Source organism: Aphis gossypii, chromosome 1 (assembly GCF_020184175.1).
Source record: "Aphis gossypii isolate Hap1 chromosome 1, ASM2018417v2, whole genome shotgun sequence".
Classification (NCBI taxonomy): domain Eukaryota; kingdom Metazoa; phylum Arthropoda; class Insecta; order Hemiptera; family Aphididae; genus Aphis; species Aphis gossypii.
This window is the reverse complement of record NC_065530.1, coordinates 58,929,989-58,951,498: the sequence shown is the minus strand read 5'-3', so window position 1 is coordinate 58,951,498 and position 21,510 is coordinate 58,929,989. Positions and strand designations below refer to the sequence as shown.

General features: G+C 26.7%; 6 protein-coding genes across 7 annotated transcripts; 4 read left to right on the top strand and 2 right to left on the bottom strand.

Annotated features, from left to right (window-relative positions):
* The first annotated feature begins 369 nt into the window (after positions 1 to 369).
* Positions 370 to 3,904, top strand: LOC114128559 (46 kDa FK506-binding nuclear protein-like). Of its 2 annotated transcripts, XM_027993096.2 has the most exons (9): positions 370 to 570; positions 792 to 887; positions 1,293 to 1,460; positions 1,527 to 1,625; positions 2,075 to 2,218; positions 2,522 to 2,823; positions 2,892 to 3,077; positions 3,144 to 3,322; positions 3,494 to 3,904. In XM_027993096.2, exons 1-9 carry the CDS (start codon positions 564 to 566, stop codon positions 3,573 to 3,575), a joined length of 1,263 nt encoding a protein of 420 aa, XP_027848897.2. In that variant the 5' UTR covers positions 370 to 563; the 3' UTR covers positions 3,576 to 3,904. The 2 variants fall into 2 exon arrangements, with proteins under 2 accessions (XP_027848897.2, XP_027848896.2); XM_027993095.2 differs by lacking the exon at positions 370 to 570 and having other exon boundaries at positions 761 to 887.
* A 114-nt stretch (positions 3,905 to 4,018) lies between these two features.
* Positions 4,019 to 6,342, top strand: LOC114128562 (uncharacterized). The gene is made up of 2 exons (XM_027993100.2): positions 4,019 to 5,593; positions 6,122 to 6,342. The coding sequence occupies exons 1-2, from the start codon at positions 5,315 to 5,317 to the stop codon at positions 6,200 to 6,202; spliced, it is 360 nt and encodes a 119-aa protein (XP_027848901.2). The 5' UTR covers positions 4,019 to 5,314; the 3' UTR covers positions 6,203 to 6,342.
* A 13-nt stretch (positions 6,343 to 6,355) lies between these two features.
* LOC114128560 (replication factor C subunit 3) lies at positions 6,356 to 9,004 on the bottom strand. The gene is made up of 7 exons (XM_027993098.2): positions 8,575 to 9,004; positions 8,352 to 8,489; positions 8,116 to 8,281; positions 7,856 to 8,055; positions 6,995 to 7,113; positions 6,734 to 6,902; positions 6,356 to 6,661 (listed from the first exon to the last, which is right to left on the bottom strand). The coding sequence occupies exons 1-7, from the start codon at positions 8,659 to 8,661 to the stop codon at positions 6,473 to 6,475; spliced, it is 1,068 nt and encodes a 355-aa protein (XP_027848899.1). The 5' UTR covers positions 8,662 to 9,004; the 3' UTR covers positions 6,356 to 6,472.
* Positions 9,005 to 9,128: 124 nt separating this feature from the next.
* Positions 9,129 to 10,901, top strand: LOC114128561 (uncharacterized). The gene is made up of 4 exons (XM_027993099.2): positions 9,129 to 9,277; positions 9,789 to 9,897; positions 10,476 to 10,693; positions 10,752 to 10,901. The coding sequence occupies exons 2-4, from the start codon at positions 9,795 to 9,797 to the stop codon at positions 10,881 to 10,883; spliced, it is 453 nt and encodes a 150-aa protein (XP_027848900.1). The 5' UTR covers positions 9,129 to 9,277; positions 9,789 to 9,794; the 3' UTR covers positions 10,884 to 10,901.
* On the bottom strand, positions 10,885 to 19,255 carry LOC114128558 (tyrosine-protein kinase hopscotch). The gene is made up of 18 exons (XM_027993094.2): positions 18,110 to 19,255; positions 17,802 to 18,052; positions 17,169 to 17,288; positions 16,933 to 17,084; positions 16,663 to 16,785; positions 16,444 to 16,580; positions 16,175 to 16,387; positions 15,846 to 15,970; positions 15,344 to 15,497; positions 15,122 to 15,269; positions 14,942 to 15,049; positions 14,679 to 14,761; positions 14,526 to 14,603; positions 13,528 to 13,638; positions 12,560 to 12,688; positions 12,324 to 12,497; positions 11,962 to 12,131; positions 10,885 to 11,898 (listed from the first exon to the last, which is right to left on the bottom strand). The coding sequence occupies exons 1-18, from the start codon at positions 18,866 to 18,868 to the stop codon at positions 11,559 to 11,561; spliced, it is 3,375 nt and encodes a 1,124-aa protein (XP_027848895.2). The 5' UTR covers positions 18,869 to 19,255; the 3' UTR covers positions 10,885 to 11,558.
* A 463-nt stretch (positions 19,256 to 19,718) lies between these two features.
* Positions 19,719 to 21,477, top strand: LOC114128544 (uncharacterized). The gene is made up of 4 exons (XM_027993073.2): positions 19,719 to 19,838; positions 19,931 to 20,903; positions 20,973 to 21,090; positions 21,154 to 21,477. Exons 2-4 carry the CDS (start codon positions 20,764 to 20,766, stop codon positions 21,319 to 21,321), a joined length of 426 nt encoding a protein of 141 aa, XP_027848874.2. The 5' UTR covers positions 19,719 to 19,838; positions 19,931 to 20,763; the 3' UTR covers positions 21,322 to 21,477.
* Positions 21,478 to 21,510: the final 33 nt, after the last annotated feature.

The following is a 21,510-nucleotide window of genomic DNA, read 5'->3' as shown; positions in this document are numbered from 1 at the left end:
GGAGATCGGGGGGCCCCCCAAAATTGGGGGCCAAGTGCAAGTGCTCCATCTGCACTTGCGTAAATCAGGGCCTGTCAATAATGCCTAACGATTTACGATTTATTGTTATGAGTTTCTAAATAAATGGTATTTTTATTAATTTCTATGATAAATTAAAAATTTAATGTAATATAATAATATGTTATTGCGAAAATGCATAATATAGCAGTGTTAAACATGAATTTAATAAACGCGCCAAATGATATAATCTACAATGATTCCCTTGATATGGTCATACTGAGAAGTCACTGTGTAATTTCTGTCCCTCGCATTCCTATCGGTTCGGTTGGCTGTTGGCTCATGGTTATTGTAACCCTCGTTCATATTTGTTGTTCGGCAATAGGATAAACGTCAAACACTGATCTTCGTTCATTTTCGGCTTCTTCGCCTTGTTGAAGTCACGTTGTTGTTCGCCATTGAAATTCTATCGCTTTAACACGTGTATTTTAAATAATTTTTAATATTATAATTATTCTCAATTATTTTTTTTTATTGTTAATCTGTTATATTATACCACCGACAAAATGTGGAGTAAGTATATTGAATGATGGTTTTTATAAACACGTGTGTATCTGTTGAACATTAGTGTATTATATTATTTGTTGAATGATATATCGTAGTCGATTGTCAATGTATATTTATTAATTGTATTGCAAGATTAACATTTATTATGTAAACTATTTGTGTTTTTGTTTTATAATATAATACACATTATATATATATTTATTGAATAACGATGTTCATGTTAATAGGCATAGTAATGGAACCGGGGAAAAAATACAGTACTGTTGTCGAAAACACATTCCATCTGTCAATGGCTACACTTGATTTGGAATCCGTTAAAAAGGGTATGTATTAACCGTATTAATTTATGGGTTAATTAAATATTTTTAATTTATATTTCCTGGGTGTAGTATAAATTATCTTGTAATCAAATGTTTAACTGATGCTGCCTGACATTGTGTATGTCTTGAAACTAATTACTGTCTACCTAACTTAAGCACACACAAAAAAAAATAAATATAAAAACATGTTTATTTATTAATACATACTAGGTTGTCTAATGGACCCTTTATTGAATACTGAAGTTCTTACTTGTATTGCGTTTTAAGTTAATTCTGTAGTAGTCACCAAATCAAATATTACATATAAACTAAAAAATAATTAATTTTATTGTTTATGTAAAAAAAAACATTTATATATATACCTACAACATTTAGTTGATTTGTTAAAATTGGTTTTGTTTTATTTAGCTGATGATGTACATACTGTTTATGTCGAGACTGATGATAATCCTCGAGTAATTCTTTGTCATTTGTCTAAAGCATCAAAATTGTACCAATGTCGATTGGATCATATTTTCCCACGAGGAACAGATTTAAAATTTGTTACATCAGCCACTGCTAACATACATATGACAGGTATTTATTTAATTTAGATTCTGATTAAAAAATATAAATTAATATTTTTCTTGAATATTTTTATAGGATATTTAGATTTAAATGAAGACGATGAATTATATTCTGATTTGGAAAGTGAATCTGAATCTGAAGAAACACAAATTGAAAAACCAGCACAAGGAAAAGGTACTTAAAGAAAAAATATATTATATAGATATTTTCACTAAGTTGTACAAACTGCAGAACTCCTTCTTAACTTTCAATATTTAAATGTAAGGAAAGTTTCCTTACATTTAAATATTGAAAAACAGTAATTCTGAATGTATGTATATAGTGCCTCTTAAATATTTAAGGTTAATTATCCTATGTTTGTTTTATTGGTACTTATGTAAATTAATTTTATTAACTGTTATACAATTTTATAATTAAGTTGTTGTGTTCTTACGTTCCTTTCTTACTCTGATTTATTATTACTATTCACCAAAAAAATTGTAGTCTTATCATCACCTACTTCTAGGGAAGTCATTTAGCCTAGCATTGTGTGAAAATTCTTTTATTTGCACAATTGAGTTTGCTTTTTCAGTGTTCATAGTGTAATGTCAATAGTAAAAAGAATTTAATTTCATTGTATACAGGAAATAAACGTAAATTGGAAGATAATACTTCAAAAAAAAATAAATCCATTAAATTGGATGAGAGTAATCAATCTGATGAAGAAAGTGATGATGAAACCATGGATTTTGAAGATGATAGTGATGATGACGGCGAAGGGTTAAAACGTAAGTCTTAAGTTATTTACTATATGATAAATAAAACACGAAGTATGTAGGTACATTTTTTGAATTCATTGTCATTTTTATGTAACAATTATCTATCCTAACCACTTTGAATGAATTTTTAAGTATAAATATTTTCCTTATTGTTTAACACATTGATTGTGTATGTATGCAGTTCTCATCCGGTGTCCATATTACTATTTTAAAATAACAAATAAAAAAGCTATGGTTGTATATTCAAACGGCACATAAATTTTTTATTGAATTGTTTTAACAGTATTATTATTTTATAATTGTTTTGTCTAGTAAGTGATTTAGCTGATGATGACGATGACGATGATGACGACGATGATGATGAAGATGACGATGATGACGATGATGATGACGACGACGAAGAAGAAGAAGAAGATAGTGACGATGAAATTGAAGAAGTACCAGTATTGACGAAAAAAACAAAAGAACAACAAAAAACCCCAAAAAAACAATTAAATGGAAATGAAAAGACTCCCAAAAAAGAAGCGATTACCCCTAAAGGTCAAGAAAAGACCCCTAAAGGTCAAAAAACTCCTTTACCCAAAACACCTGACGCAAATAAAAGTTTGATAAATGTAATTTTATATTAATTTTTTTATATAATATATTTTATGTTTGTTAATTATTTCTAATTATATTTTAGGGTACAACAGAAAGTAGTAAAAAACAGAAAAATAAGGAACCTAAAACCCCACTTAGTGGATTAAAGACTAAACCAGATACTCCACTGCCTAAAGATAAGCAAAATCAACAACAAAAGTTAAATGGTGGAGTTATCATAAATGATATTAAAGTTGGGGATGGAGCTGTTGCAAAACCAGGAAAGAATGTAAATAATAAGTATTAATTTTTCGTATTTGAATTTTGTACTAATATATTTTTTAATAAATTATAGGTTAAAGTGTATTATATTGGCCGCCTTAAATCCACTGGTAAAGTTTTTGATTCAATGCAGAAAGGACCTGGATTCACTTTTGGATTACAACGTGGTGAAGTTATTAAGGGTTGGGATATTGGTATTGCCGGTATGAAAGTTGGAGGCAAAAGAAAAGTGATATGTCCACCAAATATGGCGTAAGTAGTATTTTCTAATGCATCTAATGCTTAATTTAATAGTTAACATATGTATTTTATATAACATATTTTGTTGTGTAAATACTAAATTATTATTGAGAATAATGTATTTTAAGAAGAAAATGTTTTATAATAAACATATATTTATTATTTAAATGTTTTTGTTTTCAGGTATGGTGCTAAAGGAAGTCCGCCTGAAATTCCACCAAATAGTACATTAGTTTTTGATGTAGAACTTAAACATGTTAATTAAGTGTATCCATTATGTCTTTTATTCCGACTGATATTCCTATGATTATTTGTTAATTACCATTCATTTTTCTACAACAACCACACAACGAATATCAGTATTCCGTTTGTTATAAAAAATAAAAAATTAAAGCTGTATTTATAATATAATATAGTTTTTAATTTTGAGACAATTTTTATCTTAAGTATACAATTTTGTTTATTATGAATCGTAACATTTTGAATTGTCAACATTTTTTGGCATTTATAGAAAGTATTTGTGCCCAATCTATTTGGCAATAATTTACCAATTGTATATGAATGACTTATAATAAATTAATTTTTAATTCTTAATTGTATAATTGTTGAACTCATTTTTATTTAAATACCTGACTTTTATTTTTCTGGATAATTATCATTTGGTTAATATTTAATGTTTTAAATGACAGTTATGTGGATGCTTGTTTTTAATAATATTATGTAAATTTAGTTCTAAATCAATCATATGAATAAAGTGCTAAAGACTAATGTTTTATGTTTATTAAGAAAACTTTAATTGTAATTTCTATTCTATTGAAATTGAATATCAATAGTTAATATTATTTCCTAATTTCTTAATTGTCAAGATATTTTAATATTATGTTATAACTTATAATGTCATTAATGAAAACAAAAGAAAATATTTCCCAGTTTTTAGGTGTAAATTGAACGATCATTTAGATAGTTATTAGAAAAATTATTTAAATTGTTTTCCTAACTTAAATTATAACAAATATTCTTGATGTGATAACTTAGCTCCTGGACTATGGTATTTTTTATTATTTGGTGTATTTCAGCACTATTATTAATGTGGCTTTTTAGCTTCTAGTTTATTAACTAAAAACTAGATAAAATAAATTCTAAAATATTTCAATTTATGATTTAGAAATAATTAGTGTACTTTTATCTTAAGCATGTTCAACGGTTAAACTTCTTGATTCTGGAAAAATTATTAGAAGTTAAGAAAACAACTATTTCATACAGAAGATTTTGAAATGCTATGTTTATTTTTATGATTTCAGTACTACACAAAAAGTTTGAAAAGCAACAATAATAGATATAGAAACAAGAACTTTTTTTTGTAGTTCTTATATCAAAAAAATTAAACAATGTTGTACATTCCAAAATCTCTTCAGTGTGAAGATTTGGTTGCTCAACTTGGACTACAGTCCGTCATCCTTCCCTGAAAGAGTACTATGTTATGTTATATATACGTAAGACGGAGACAATGTATACAGGTTAGGTATGCATCCTCTTATAAGCACTTTTCTGTAACAACAGGTGAAATATTGAGAGTTTCTATTAAAAAGAGGATATCAAATTTCATTTATATCATCAAATCAAAATAAAATAATTATAACACGGTAATATAACTGAGATTTTTTTGTCAATTTTATAAGTAAATAATAATTATATTGTTGTAATATAGACACATTTATTTTTATTTTATTAAAACCATAGAGAAAAACAATTTTGATTACATTTATCTTTTATTTTTAAACCACAAACTGATGAAATTATCATCGTGAGAACTTTCATAGACCATTCATTAATACTGTGAAAATATGAGTTTATAACCTATGTCCTATATACATTATAAAGCCATTTTAAGATTAGATTTAAACTTAATATTGTTTTATACATAACTGAATTATTAAAATAAATTTATTCAATATAATATAACTTCAGTGACGTGTAGCATATTGTATTTAAGTATAATTCAATATGGCTTTTTTTTCATTAGTTTTAACACCAAATGATGTAAATTCATGTGTGAATATGTTTCGACAACATACAGAGACTTTATGTCCCAAATGTGGTATCAATAAAATTATGGTAGTGGAAAAAACTTTACGCCTCACCATGGCCGTTATAGATATTGATTTTGGAGCATTTATTAGACGACCAATGGACTGGCCATTTGACTATGAGACACCTCAATTTGTGTTAAACAACAGATTTAAATTCACTTTAAAAATGAAATCATCCACAAACAAACAAGAGGTAATTATATGTCACTTACATGAAGGTAATAAATATCAATCAAACATAGATATACAATTAGATGCTGGATCAAGTGTAGTATTTTCTTGTCAACAAACATGTAGCATTCATCTTACTGGCTATTACTTGAACTGAGAATTATGTACAAATATGATATTACTAAAATACAGTGAAAGCTATTTGAAGTTTATATTAAGTAAAATTGATAATATATACAATATAATATTAATATAATTAAAAATAATTACATATTATTATACATATTATCATTACCAATTTTTGGTATACTAATCTGTACCCTAAATTGTTTTTCTATCCAGTAATGCATCATTAATATTTTATAATACTCACTTGATATACTATCTAACCTATATTATATTCATCTTATTTATTTTTTAATTGCCATTAAGACATTTGTGTTTATTAACATTTTACAAGTAGTGTGAATTAATATATTTGTTTGTATTTAATGTATTATATAGTGAAGTATAATAAAAATAAAAAGTAAATAATTTATGTGTTAATTAGCTATCTAATATTAACCAATTAAGGAAAGACCAATGGAATCAAAATTTCATTAGTATACCATGTCCAGGATTGTGGATTTAGATAACACACATTTAACACCAAAAAATGAAGTGAGGAATGATGAAACAGCGCAGATAGGGAAAGAGTGTCAGTGGTGATTTACTACTAACACTCTTGAAGAGTCATAATGCAAACTAAGGAAAAAGTAATGTTAGTATAAAAATGTTCAACCTGTATATTTAAATAAAATTTATAATTAATTTTATAAAAATTAAATAGTGATTAAGTATACAATGTTATTTTAACAATAATTTAAGGTTAACAGAAATCTAGTTAAATGTAAAATACAAATTAAAATATACCATTTAATGACTCTTCCATGAATTTTGAATAAAGTAACATAAATTTGGCGACAAATGCCTCTAAATGAAACATGGTTTTATTGCCTTTTAATAAACTATGTTCATAAAACGATGCAATCTCAACAATATCGTGTTTCAACGAAACGTCACAGTTTTTCACCAACTCTTTAAGTAAAAACTGAAAATTGTATGTTCATGAAAAAACTGTGTTATCACTAATAATATTATAGTATAATCTGATTTTACTTACTTTAAAAATCACGTTTGTTGGAATGCCATGAACAATCAATTCATAAAGCATAGATCGAACTTCAAGCAATTTTCCAGGAGTTTGTTGGCTTAGTATTTGTTTGGCAGTATCGCCAATATAAAGTTGCCAATCTGGTACAACAACACTTTGTTTCACATCAAAAGGATACCTATTATTTAAAATTCAATTGAATTAATTATAAATAATACTACAAATATTTAAAAAAAAGATTAAATTATAAATATATATGTAAATACTAACTGTTTTACTTTACTAGCTTCTAACATTAATATAGCTCGCCTTAAGTTACGTTCACAATTCTGAGAGATAATTAAAGCCAATTCATCTGGTAATGTTAATCCTTCTTTTTTGCAAATCGTCTATAAATATTATAGAATAATTACAATGATTTGTAACACATTAAAGACAAATAAATAAAATATAAATGTTAATTTGACTAGACAAAAAATAATACTATACATCAATACCGTAATTATTGGAAACATAAATAAGATTTATTAGTAACCATATCATATTTACATATATTTATAAGTGACTAGTTACCAATTGTAAAATAATACTCAATTATTTTACTACAATATTGGACTTTAGTCTGTAGAACATGGAATCAGGAAAATCAGCAAATTTTGTAAGAAATGGAAAAAAATTATGTAAATATTTACATTTTTTTTTCTTAGGGTAGGGGCGGCACCTATTCTAAATCTAGCACTACATGAAATTATTATGAACTTATTTATTATGTATGTAATATACTGTTTTAGTGACCAAGAGTATAATTTAAGAGGCATAATAAATACTTTGCCTCAGTACCTAAGCTACTGATTGTCACTGTGACAATAATTTTCCAGAACACAATATTATATTTTTTCAACAGTTATGAATATGAACATGTTTATCACCAACAATGGTTAAAGGCTAAAGATTGAACATTAATGGCTAAGCTGGCCTATTAAATTTTTAAAATCAGTTAAAAACAAATATCCACTTTGGGTTCTTATCCCTCTCAATCATAAAAAAAAGCAATTGTTTTTAACAATTTAATATACTTGAGAACTTAAGTATATTTTTTACTTATTTTAGTTATTAAACATTGATGTTTACTTTCAAAATTTTACAAATATCTTCATGAGTAGGAGCTGGAACACGCACAGCTAAACATCTACTACGTATGGCTGGAATCACTTGACCAATGGAATTGGCACACAAAATAATACGACAAGTAGCCATATATTTTTCCATTGTTCGTCGCAAGGCTTGCTGAGCTTCTTTAGTAAGCCTGTCCACTTCAGTTAATAAGATAACTGTAACATAATTGTTAAGTTAAAAAAAAAAACCCCAAAAATGTCAATAAAATGTTTTACCTTTAAAATGCCGTTGCTTAGTTGAATCTAATTGATGAGTTTGAGCAACAGTTTTTATGAGTTCCATAACTACAATGCGATCATACATACCAGCATCACTAGCATTTACTTCTATATGATAATTGCTAGCAACAGTCATTATCTCAAATTTCTTATTTGAAGGAGTCTATGAAAAATTATTAAGTAATTAATCAGTTAAGTAGTGGATAACTAATAGATTTATATCAGTCTTATACCATGAAGTTCATGTGTTCAGTGCGTAACCTTTCGACACCAGGGCCATACAGTTGTCGTAACAATGCTAAAATACGAGTCTTTTTTCCAGCACCATTAGGTCCGTAGAATAGTAGATGTGGAAAATCGCCTTGATTTACCTATAAATTAATTTTACAAAATTATTATATGAACACATAAATACAATAAAAATTTATAAATCTACTACTTAATCAGTATACTAACAAGGTTAGTTAAATGTTGAGCTTGATCCAGGTGGTAATCAACTTTTTGTAAAGAATTAGGTCGGTATTTATCAGCCCACAGACTCATTTTGTTTAAATAAATAAGATCAACAACTATAGTTTAAATAAATAATGTGTTTTTAAAGAAATAAACGTTGATGCTATTTAGCTACTGGCATTACAGTAGACTATAACACTACATCCAACAGCATATAAAAATACATAAAGAATGACGATGGACGACAATAACAGAGAAATTTTGACAACTGAAATAATGTGTGCAGTGAAAAAATAACTATACCTAGTACCTACGTAAGTAATAAGTATTAAGTTATAATAACTACTGATACATATACTAAAATCAAAATAAATATAGCGTATGCCTTTAATTGCCCTATAGTACTATACGAATCGTAAACTCCTAAGATTTTAGATTACTAATTTTTATCATTTGTTGCTGTAATTATTTGGCGGGAACAATATATAATTTGATAAATTAGTATTGTTAAAAAATATTTGGAAAAGAGACATTTTAAGTTTTCAAAAGTGAACAACTTGTTTGTTGTATTTGTCAATTTTTTATAGGTTATGACGTTATGTCTCGTATAGTAGAAGATTCTTTGATCTTTCTCTTAGGGCTATGGCTCCGATTTGAACTTGATTTTGAGATTCACTTGGCGTTTCATTTTGTGCGAAGTTAATTCGTAAGTATTATGTTTCTTTTGTTTGTTAGTGTTTTATACTATTATTGTAGACCTTAATAATATAAAAATGCTCTTGTTACATTTTTTTCGTTAACCCTATATAATATTGTTGTATTTGTAGGTTAAATCCCTTGGTTATAAATTATGAGAATTTAAAATATAAATAATAATGCTTACTTTTAATAAGCATTTTAATTTACCGAATTTTAGTTTTAATAAATAAAATCTTGAACTGGCCTTTCCCAATAGTTAGGTTTTATGTACTAACACTTAATTAATGTTATTGATAGAAATATTATTTCCTGCATTTTATAATTGATTTCAATATTATCTTATTGTTGTGGCAATACAATACATATTATACATTTATAAAATATTAATTAATTTTGTTTGAAGTGCTTACAAAAACCATTTAAACTTTACTACCTATCTTAAAATCATTGATATTATTAAATTTTAAATATTTTAATCAATATTTGTATACTTATTGTTTTTTTTTACTTGTTTATAGGTCAAGATGCAAATTTTTGTTAAAACCCTTACGGGTAAAACAATTACCCTTGAGGTTGAATCATCGGATTCTATTGAAAATGTAAAATCCAAAATCCAAGATAAAGAAGGTAAATTTAATACCTATTATTTTTGAAATAGCACCAAAATCTGTTGACATCCTACTGTCATTTATATGTTATACCTATCATTGGTTACAACTTATTTAATTAAAATCTATATTATACAATACTTTAATATAGTAAATCAATATATATATAGTGTTCAAATTAAAAGTAATAACTAATAAATAAAATATATTACCTACCTTCTTTCAAAAACCTACTTCCAATATAAAAGTGAATTTAATATTTTTAACTAATTAACTACTTGTTCAAGATTTAATTTTTTTCTATATCAAAATTTAAAAAAAATATGTAATAGAAATTATTTTATTCCAAATGTCAGCCATAATTAAATTATCTTCTAAAACTAATATTTATGATATCTGAAGTAAATGAATTCTTTATGAAAAACAAGTATAGTTTTTGATGGGTTAGGTTCTTTAGATTGATTTATACCATTGTTTTATCTACAGTAAATATTACCAATATTCTACTAAAATGTATTAATTATACTTAGTAGATATTTGGGTATCAAACTATTAACATTGTTAATTATTAACTTGTTTTTTTAATTTGTAATTTAGGGATACCCCCAGATCAACAACGTCTTATTTTTGCTGGAAAACAATTGGAAGATGGCCGCACACTATCTGATTATAATATACAGAAAGAATCAACACTGCATTTAGTACTTCGTTTAAGAGGTGGTGCTAAAAAACGTAAGAAGAAGAATTATTCCACACCTAAAAAAATCAAACATAAAAAGAAGAAGATTAAGTTAGGAATACTTAAATTTTATAAGGTATGAATTATCAGTTCTTAACTTAAAATGTGATTTTTATAATTATCATTATTTATAGGTTGATGAGAATGGAAAAGTGCATAGGTTGAGGAAAGAGTGTACTGCTGAAAACTGTGGGCCTGGGGTATTCATGGCTGAGATGTCCAACAGATTCTATTGTGGAAAGTGTAGTTCTACCATAGCTAAATAAATTGTATTTTCATTTTAAGTACAATACAGTTTATTTAAAAAAAAAAGTCTTGCATTTTTCATTGACAGTATTTCAACAAAAATCCTTTGTTTTGTTCTTGTGTTTTCCTCACCGTCATATTTTAATTACATTATGATTATTAAATACTAAGTTTTCGAATTAACATAATGGGTACAGTCTTATTGCATACAAATATTAAGTAACATTTTTTTTTTAACTAAGCAAATAATAACTACAGTATTTAGTATCAACTAGCATATACGATAGAAGTAAATTAAATCTTAACATATATACAAGAATATTTGGTTTCTGCTGTTTCTTCATCTACACCTCCATTACAACAAAACATTTAAGGTTATAAATATGTATAGTAATATATTTATTTTGTTTGACTAGATTACTAGTGTGCAATTTTTTTTGAAAATACAAAATTTCTAAATACTTGATATTTGCAATTGAATAACTCTTGAGAATTGTATTTAGTTATCACTTAAGGTATTCTAAGTACTTTTTCAAACATACACATTAATTTTATTATTATTCTCGTAATTTAAGTTCTTGCTGAATCATAATGAACTGTTCAGAACACTTGATTGTTAATATAGGTTCATTGTACCCCTTGATTGTCTGGTAAAATTATTAAGTCATGATAATATTTTGTTCAAAACATCTTTGTTATCCTCGTGTGAAGTGTTCAGCAGATTCAAGAGTCATAAGTGATTTAATATTATTTATTAAATCTGAGAAATTTGGACGATCACCTGCTACATAAGCCCAACAAGGCCTCATAAGTTTGTTATATATGTCTATACTGCATGGTGGACATGATGGACACTGTAACCGGTGACCTTCTTCTAAAACTCTTATTAGTTTTTCAACGTCTAATCTTTCTTCCAACTTGGAAACTACATTTGGTTCTTTACCCAAGGAAAAAATTTCAAAAAGTAATACACCATAAGCCCAAATATCAGTTTTTGGAGAAAATTTTCCATACAAAATAGCTTCTGGAGCATGCCTATAAAAGTATAGAATTTAAGATTTAATATCAATATTTTAATGTAATCATAACAAAACTCACCATTTTAAAGGCAGATCTCGCATCGTTTGTAAATAATAATATTTTTCATCAGGTAAAAATTGAGCTAGGCCAAAATCTGAGATTTTTACAGTTGTCGGGCTTGATACCAAAATATTCCTTGTAGCTAAATCACGATGTATTATATTTAGGCTTCCTAAATATTCCATTCCCTAACATAAATTATACATAAAATACATTTAACATTTTACTCTAAAAGTACTTATTACTTAATTAATTAAATATTTTTATGAATATAGTATTTTACAATGTTTGGTATTGATAAAGCCCAACATAAAAATGTATAATATAATAAAGTGAAGATTAAAATATTAGTATTTAATATAGTTTAAATATAGAATTACTTGAGCAATGTCCAAAGAGTATTTCAATAATCTATTAGTTTCCTCCACGAGTTCATCTTCATGTAATCTCAAGTAACTGCTTAATGAACCAAGTTCTATATATTCCATTACGAGCATTAAATTTGGTTCTTCTAATACACCCTCAATTTCAACAATATTTGGATGGCTAAGTCCCTAAAATGAAAATTTAACAACATAAATACAACATATTTCTTGAGTAGAAAAGTATGACTTACTTCTATAATTCCAATTTCTCTTTGGAAATCCTCAGTTTGGAATGATCTTTTCATATGCTTCACAGCTACTTTTTTGGTTTTATTATCACTATATTCTAATAATCCTTCTAATACAACTCCATAAAATCCCTAATGAGAATTTATAATAATTAGAATTTTTGGTATTTATGGTGATGAAAATGAAATCGATAATATAACAACATTAATTTTGTGTGAATTACACATAAATGTGTTCAATTTAAAGAAAAATAAAATATTTAGATATAAAATGAGTTCTTATTTTTTATGAATTATAACCATGAATATTTTTGGTTCATTCATTGACACAATTGAGATGTTTTCGGGTACAGACAGTGGCACACAGAACTTAAATTTAAAGTGACATAATTTTATATTTAATTATTTACCGCCACTACGATCCTACAATATATTCTAATATACATTATTTACTTACAACAAAACTATGAAGTAAATAAAATGTGAATGAAAAGTCAGGCTGTGACCAAAGTTTGATGCCACTGCCTTCACCCATTTGAAAAGTTGATGTAATTGTGACAAAATTGAGCCCTTTGGCCCATCACTGATCTACATATTTTTATTAATTTATACTTCATAGTACATATTAAGATATACTAATTTTATAATAAACGTACTGTTTGATTCGTACAAAGTTGATATTTCTTTAGAATATTATTCTTATAATTTCGTTTTAGAAAAGTGCAGTGTAAGTGCCAACTATGTTATGATCTGTCATCTGTATGATAGTTAACACTGAATTTACATTATTTTAATAATTGTATGATATTCACGATCGTATCTACTAATTTTATTAAGACAGTATAATTTAATAGCAAATTGAAGTTGAATTTTAAGAACTTGAACTAGTTAATTTCAAAAACCGAATTCTCCCATCACAGTATGGTATTATGTATAGTTTTAATAATAAATTTTAAATCAAAAATATTTACTTGTCCTATAACTTGTTGTAATGTCAATGTAGCATTATTGAATTGATATGTTTTTTTTTGGCAGTTCATAGCACTTTGCAAATTGTTCTTTATCTCTTCCGTGGATGTAAGCTACACATAATAAATATTTTTTATTTAAAATTCATAAATTTATATTATAATCCAGGGGTGGCAAATTATTTAAATGCTACATGCTAAATATAACCTTTTTTTTTAAGTATGCCATGAAAAATATTATATATTTGTATAGTTTATTATTATATAAAATGTAAGTAACGTCAGCTACTAATATATATATATGTATTAAAAATATTTTAATTTTTGTGTACCATGGATTTGCCATCCCTGTTGGCTGTTATAATGTATATTATTTAACCTATAATTTGTATCATGAGCTCACTTGAAAAAATCGTTAGCTTTTTTAGTTAGTATGTTATATTATAAAATTCTTTTGAAGCCGTTTATTCAATTGACATGTTTCTAAATGTAATTTTGTAAATATAAGAATTTTGTAAACATTTTTTTATGACTTGTTGATTATTGACCTGCAGTCATCAGTATCCATAAGGTGAGCACTGAGTGTCTGAGCATCACTTCATATACATGCATATTGTGTAGCAATGGTCAAAATACATTTGACCACTTAAATGATATTATAATATAATTTTATGTAAAGTAAACAAAAAAGAAAATTCAAAATAATATTTTATATATTTTATATGTTTTACTTTTACATATCAGATGTTTTTATTAATGTGGTTTTTAATTTTATTATTATTTATATGTATTTTAAAGAAAAAATATTATCTTTTAAAAACCGTTAAAAATAAATATTTTGGTAACGGTTTCAATGTTCTATTGAGTACATAATAATAATGAAAAAACAATTAAGTGAGCGTAGCATTAATTCAATACCAACGACGGGTTGAAAAAAATTCTTAATTAATTATTCAAATATAGAGAATAAATCTAATAGTTGTTTGTAAATATTTAATTACCTGTTCCATGAATTGATTGAAGCTTGTGTTGGTAGCTGCGAGCATAGGATTTTCATTTTGATAACTTCTTCCGTCATCCTGAAAATGAATAAAACAATAATTTTAAATTAATACATTTTAAGAAATTGACAAATCTATAGAATATTTACGTACAGGGTTAGAATTAAAATCAATAAAATCTGATTTTGTTTCACTTCCCGAAAAAGAGCTTGATACAGTATCCAAAAATGTTTCAACTAGGAAAAAATAAAACATTTATATTAAATTTAGTTGTAACGACAATACAATGAAGGCATATTATATAATGTATTTATTAGTTACTGCCCCCTGTTCTACACATTAGTTTATAAATTATGAAAAAAATTTCTATATAATCTACTTTTAAAAAGGTTATGTACATAAAACTTGTATCTTACTAGTGTAATCTGAAGTATAATAAATTGTTGCATCAGAACAAGTGACATCATCAGAGTATATTTCTTCTTTTTTTAAAGGTGTATACTCATGTTGAGGACTAGCATAAACTTTAATCATAATTGAAAATTAGTAATCATTATGCGGAAATAGCCAAGTATATTCAAATAATACACAATTACTTTGTAGCCAAATTTGTCTTAAATCTCTTAATGTTGCTTGTGGTTTTTTTCTTATAAAAGGGTCACTGTCCCAACAATCAGTCATTATGTGGTATATGTCATCTGTACAACAATCTGGTTTTGGCATCCTTACATTTTTTTCAAATCTCTGGAACATAATTTTGATTTTTTTTTTTTTAATGAATATGTTGGTTATTAGCAGTAAGCATAATAAATACTCACTTTTTTAAACAATTCAACATTTTGAACATCAGGTAATATAATACCATAGTTAAATAACTCCCACAATGTTGAACTAAAAGCCCAAATATCAGCTTGGGGAGATTTTCGAGCAAGTTCTATGGTGTTATAAAATTCTGTTGGAATCCAATACAAACTAAAAACACATTTACACATATGTAAACACTAAATAATAGTACTAAATGTCTCTATATATTATACAGATACATTTTATGTTTACACCTATCAGGGGTGGCCAGCGAGAAGAGACTCGCGAGCCACCAAATATATTAATAAATATGAAAGTCAAAATGTAAAAAAAAAGGTCATATTATTATATAATACATAAATTCATATTAAAAAATTTTTTTATAAAAATTTTACGATAAGATAAATAAAATGCGGTTTGGCCATCCCTGATATATATCTTTTGTAATAGATTTTAATAATATTTATAAAAAAATATACTAAAAATTATTGAATAATAAAAATTTGAAATACTTACTCATGGCTAGTATAACATTTATGAATGCCTGGATCTGTAAGTTTAACAATAAAGGAATTTTTGGTATGTTCGGCTACTACAAATTTATGACATCGAATTTTACCATGAACTAAACATGCAGTTTCCTAAAATTACAAATGTAAATTAGTAATAGGAATACAACACAACAACATTTCAAAAAGAAATTGAAATTGATAAAATTAAAAAAAGGTACAACTTTGATATAATATGACCAATATGGCTATAAGTAAATAATATTAAGGTATCCACTCATAGAGCTTACATTGAAAAACATAGTTTTTAATATTTACAAAATAAAGGAAAATTACCATATCCCATAATGCTGTAGCTATATATGTTGCAGCTTCAACTAAATTGCTAAATAATATATTGTCTTTATTAGTTCTCAGATATGTATCAAGGGGTCCTAATGCGAAGTATTCACTGACTAAGGCAGTTGGTGTATCAACACATAGACCAAATAATCGTACAATAGCACTCGAAGACACAGAACTCCATCTCTTTGATAAACTTAACAAATCCTATAAAAAATAATTATTAAATTTAAGTGTTTAGTTATTTTAATAAAACCAGTTACCATTAAATGCAAATTTATATTAACATCATCCTGAAATAATTTAACAACAACAGTGGATTCATTTCTTTTAGATTTGCACCAAGTAGCCACTCGAACTTTCATAAGTGATTGCATTTTTTTTTTTGGTGAGCAAATGGCTAGTGAATAATAATTAAAATTATTAGAGTAAGCAGATTTATATTTTTAATACAATAATTATTTACTTAAGTAAGTGCTTACTTTTTAATAAATGTATAGAATCGCTATTAATTAAATGGGGACCGGTAATTTTATCATCTTCATCATCATTACCTATACTATGTTTAATACTAGTATTTTGACATAATAATAGTTCATTCATAGCTAAAAAGTAAAACATAAGTAGTAATAATTATAATATTAATATATTAAGAATTATTAAATAAATATCAAATTTTACAAAAAAAATTGAGTAGGTAGAGCATTATCTACGTAGTTAATCTACTTTATTTTGTAATCAACAAAACTTACCAATATCTGATGGGAAAATGCATTCAATAAAGTTCAAAGACATTTTATTGTTAGTAATAAGTCTCCAAATAGAAGGATATTCTATTTTATCATCACCAGCAAGCTTATAAAATCCACCCTTACTTTCTATTACATATGTCATTGGTTTCATGCTAAAATTTAAAATTTTAATATAATTACTTAAGTCACCTATTTATAATTGTAATTAATAAACATGTATGAAGTTTAAATGTTACCTCTGATTAACACAAACATCGATGACATAGTTATCATAGTTCTTCATACTTTGTCTAAGTATAAAACTTCCATGTTTTTTTGACATTTTTTTTTTCAAGATAGAAGTAGATTTCATTATGCTATGAAATAAAATATAATTTTAAGTATTAGTTAAAACTTGAAATTATATTTTCTAGCAAGAATAATAACTATGAAAAATAAGTTAATTATTAATTAAACTTCAAACTTGTTCTAGATATTATTTTAATCCATTTTAACATTGTTCAATGCATAATAACAATAACTATAATTTATAATGTAAATACTGTAATGTTTATAGTACTAATTTTAGGTATATAATATCTTAAATATAATCTGCTTTCTGAAAGTAGTATAATATTTAATATTAATCAAAAGAATAAATAAAATCTATTTATTTAAATTTTTAATTTTTTATAACTTCTTTTACTAACATATATTTATAAATAATAGTAAGACATATTTCGTTTTGGAAATATAAGTCAAATTAATAATGATATTATGATCAATGTATTTAAGATAGAATAAATTTAATAAATAATTACTTATAAAGTTATATTATTTAATAGGAAGAAAATATTTTTCTAAACAATAATATAAATAAAAACAGGTACCTGATTGGTCCATGAGAACGAATTGATTTAAGTTTGCTCAAAGATGGAGTATTAGTAGATGCACACAAGTCAAAATTCCAATTAACCATTAAACGATAATAACCATTTAATAATGTTATGAATGAAAACATTGTACTTGTACTTAAGAATTTCAAATGAATAGGAATACCAGTCTTTCTAGATATTTCAACAGTGCCATCATCAGTTGTTGATAGAAAGCACAAGTCTTCAATAGCTGCCAAATGTACCCACTGAAACAGGTGTTGGTTAAGACATTTATCTACCTACACACCAATAACTTAACATACTTCTTTCCTGTTTTCAGTACACATTCTTATACCAGGCATTTCAGAATGAAATGGATTTACTCTAAATGCAACATTCACAGAACTGCCATTTTCGCTGTACAAAGCCTTATATTCTTCTTCTAAGTAATCTGGTGCAATAGAATTAAATTGTTCTAAATAACTTTCTTTGATGACAGGTACATAAAGAGGGCCAATTGTATTGTTATTTATAAGTATTTTTAAAGTTTCTTGAACAGGCTTTTTCAAAAAAAACATGTGTTGCTTAACTACTTCTTGGGGCATAAAGTGTTTATAATTTTGCTCGACGGTTTCTCTAGATTTGTCTTCTTCTAACATGGACCTATACATGTCGGCAACACCCATGCCAATGAGCTCTCGTTTGCATGTGTCATAGCACAACCCAGTAACTTTACTCTTCAATAGATCAGATTTGACTTGATAAAAATAGAAATTATAAGCATAACAATCAATTGATTTCAATCGTTTGACATCCGGCATTTTATACCTCAACTTATACTCATAAATGTGATGTTCATTTTTAGCATATAGTATAAACAGAGAGGGGCTCAACCACAGATTGTCGTCTGTGGCGCTCAAGACTCTCAGTCCAAATAGATGTCTAGCAACCGGACCAATGTTTAACAACTTCGAGGTCTCAATAATTACATCTTCCACAGTTGTATTGATGGTGACAGGTATCTCGTGAGGAGTCGCTTGGACAGCTACGTGCACTTTGATCGAAATGGACGAATCCATCATATCGTCGTGTGTCGGTTGGCGCCGGTATTATTCAACCCACGGCTGAAAACTACGAACATTCAACAAATAACGATATTTGTCAGTGAAACACGCGATCCGTAGATGATAAAAGATTCAATTATTATTTATACGAATGAGTATAAGGATGCAGATGTTCCTTTTTTAGTGGGGCATAATAAGTATACGATGTATTTCCGAGAAAATCACGACAAATAATCAGAAACCGTAGACACTCATTATAAATTATAATAGTCTCGTAATCGCCAATCGGCATTCGGCACATATCATTATTATTTATTACTTTTCATTATTATTTTTTTTATAATAGGCATTTTACTACAAGTACGATTATTATTATTATTATTATTATTATTTACTCACTCAACTCGGTAACCCAGACTCGAGATACGGTCGTGCCGCGGTATAATAATAATAATAATAATAATATGTCAATACGTTGATAAGTTAGTAGTGTCCAATATTCTCTGGAAGATTAGATCGGTTTTAATGTGTGTGACGTAACCTGTTGTATAAGTTACAATAAGAACAGGTGGTTTTAGCCCCGTTTCAGCTTTAGGCCATTAGCCCATATTATAGAGTATAGATATTAGATCATAACATATTATAATAAGTCGGAAGTCCACTTATTCAAAAATATTAATACGTGATGGCTACGAATTAACGCGAACACGGAAAAGATTTGGTATTTGCTGTGGTTTCAACATGTTGATGCCCGTATCCTAATAGATGGTTTACAGGTTTTCCATGTGATAGAGTTGACACCGGTCAGAGATAAAACGTTCAGTAGGCAAAGATAACATGTAATTGTAGGTACATGAATATTTTAGAGATAAATTTTATGTCCATGAATCATGATGACTTATTAAGATTAACTCAAATAAATATAATTTGTAAAACCATTCGTCGATATTTCGACAGCAATTTTACTTTAGAGTTAACTGGATAAAAGGTAATAGTCATTGGTGTTATTACTTTATTAGTCTAAGTCTAGAACTCTAGAATTCTCGACTATGTAGTTCATCAATCATTAATCATTATCAGGTATCATTCGAGTAGTAGACTACAAGCTTTTTTGCTACAAGCTATTGTTTTGTCTTCTACGCTACAAGTCAAGAGTGCATGAGACAATTCAAGGTGAAGGAGTATAAAGTAGCTATAGGTATTATCCACTTAGATATATCTTAGTCAATGGTTTTATCTATAAACTTTAAGAAGCAACTGATAAATAAACATCCTTTATAATATCTTTTATGAAGTGAAGATCGCCATACCACCCATTGAGTAAACCACGGGCCACGATCATAGAAGATCTTCAAAGACCGTGCAGTAACCTCATACTTCATAGTTCTCACACAGAATAGATACAATGGTTCTTACTTGTTAGTTGTTACTTAGTGATATCACTAAGATGCATGTATCACCAATTACAGATAATATCACAAAATAAATAAATAAAAATATTTATTCTGTGATAATATCAACAAGTTTAAATATTAAGCACGGGCCACAGCAGCCGGGCAGCATAGCCGCCGTAGTGCCGTACAGTCGTTCACCGTTCCACTGCCATCCGTTTACTATTTAGTATTTTCATGGTTCGATAGTCGGTGTAAAGAATATTTTGAACTTGTGTGATGTGAATTGCGATATTGTTAAACTTGCTTATTTTCACTACTTCAGATAAATTAGTATACATTAATTAGAACTCGTAATGGTTTAAATTAATTGAATATATTATTAAAAAAAATTGTATAAATCAATAATATATTTTGATGCACATTCAGTTTTGATAATGATAAATAAAAATTAAAAACTATACTACGTGCGTCTGTAATTTTTAATTTCATAAAAAGTTATATTGAACTATAAATAAAAATATGGAGAGAAAGACTCGTAGGATGAAAATGAAGACAGTGGAAAGCTTAGTTTGTGTGGTAAAATCAGTAGAAAATCAATATACCACTATTGATTTACAAAATGAAACTTCTGTGTACGGACTTGTTAAAGAAGTTGATTGGTATTACTTTATTATTGATATTTTGAGTTAAAAAATGAAAATTTAAATACCTATTTAAATACTTTATAGTGATATGAACGTGACGTTATGTGATGTTACGCTTACTGATCCAAATGGTAACCGATATTCCTGTGATAATTTCTTTTTAAAATCAAGATTGATACGTTATGTTCATCTATCTCGAACGGTGAGTTAAAATAATGATGTTAAATAAAATTTTAAAGGAAATTCACTTTTTGTGTACCTCTAGGTTGATATATTTCAAGCTATGAAAGATGTAGTTAGAAAAACATTTCCTCCTAGAGTAAAGAAACCAAAAGCTTATTCCTTGAAGAAAAAGAAAATAATAGCTAAACAAGAAAAACTTAAAAGGGAAATACAAAATATGTATAGTAGTAAAGATGGTACTAAATCCTAGTTATAATATATATTGCGAATTTAAGATCATTTTTTAATTGTAAAAACATCAGATATGATAAGACTAGTTTTTCAATATATTATTAGTAATATTACATTTGTTATAGTATTCTCTTAAGATGCCAACTTAAAAATAAAGCAGTACAAATAAATTTTACATTTAAAAAAAATATTATTTCAATTGTTTTTT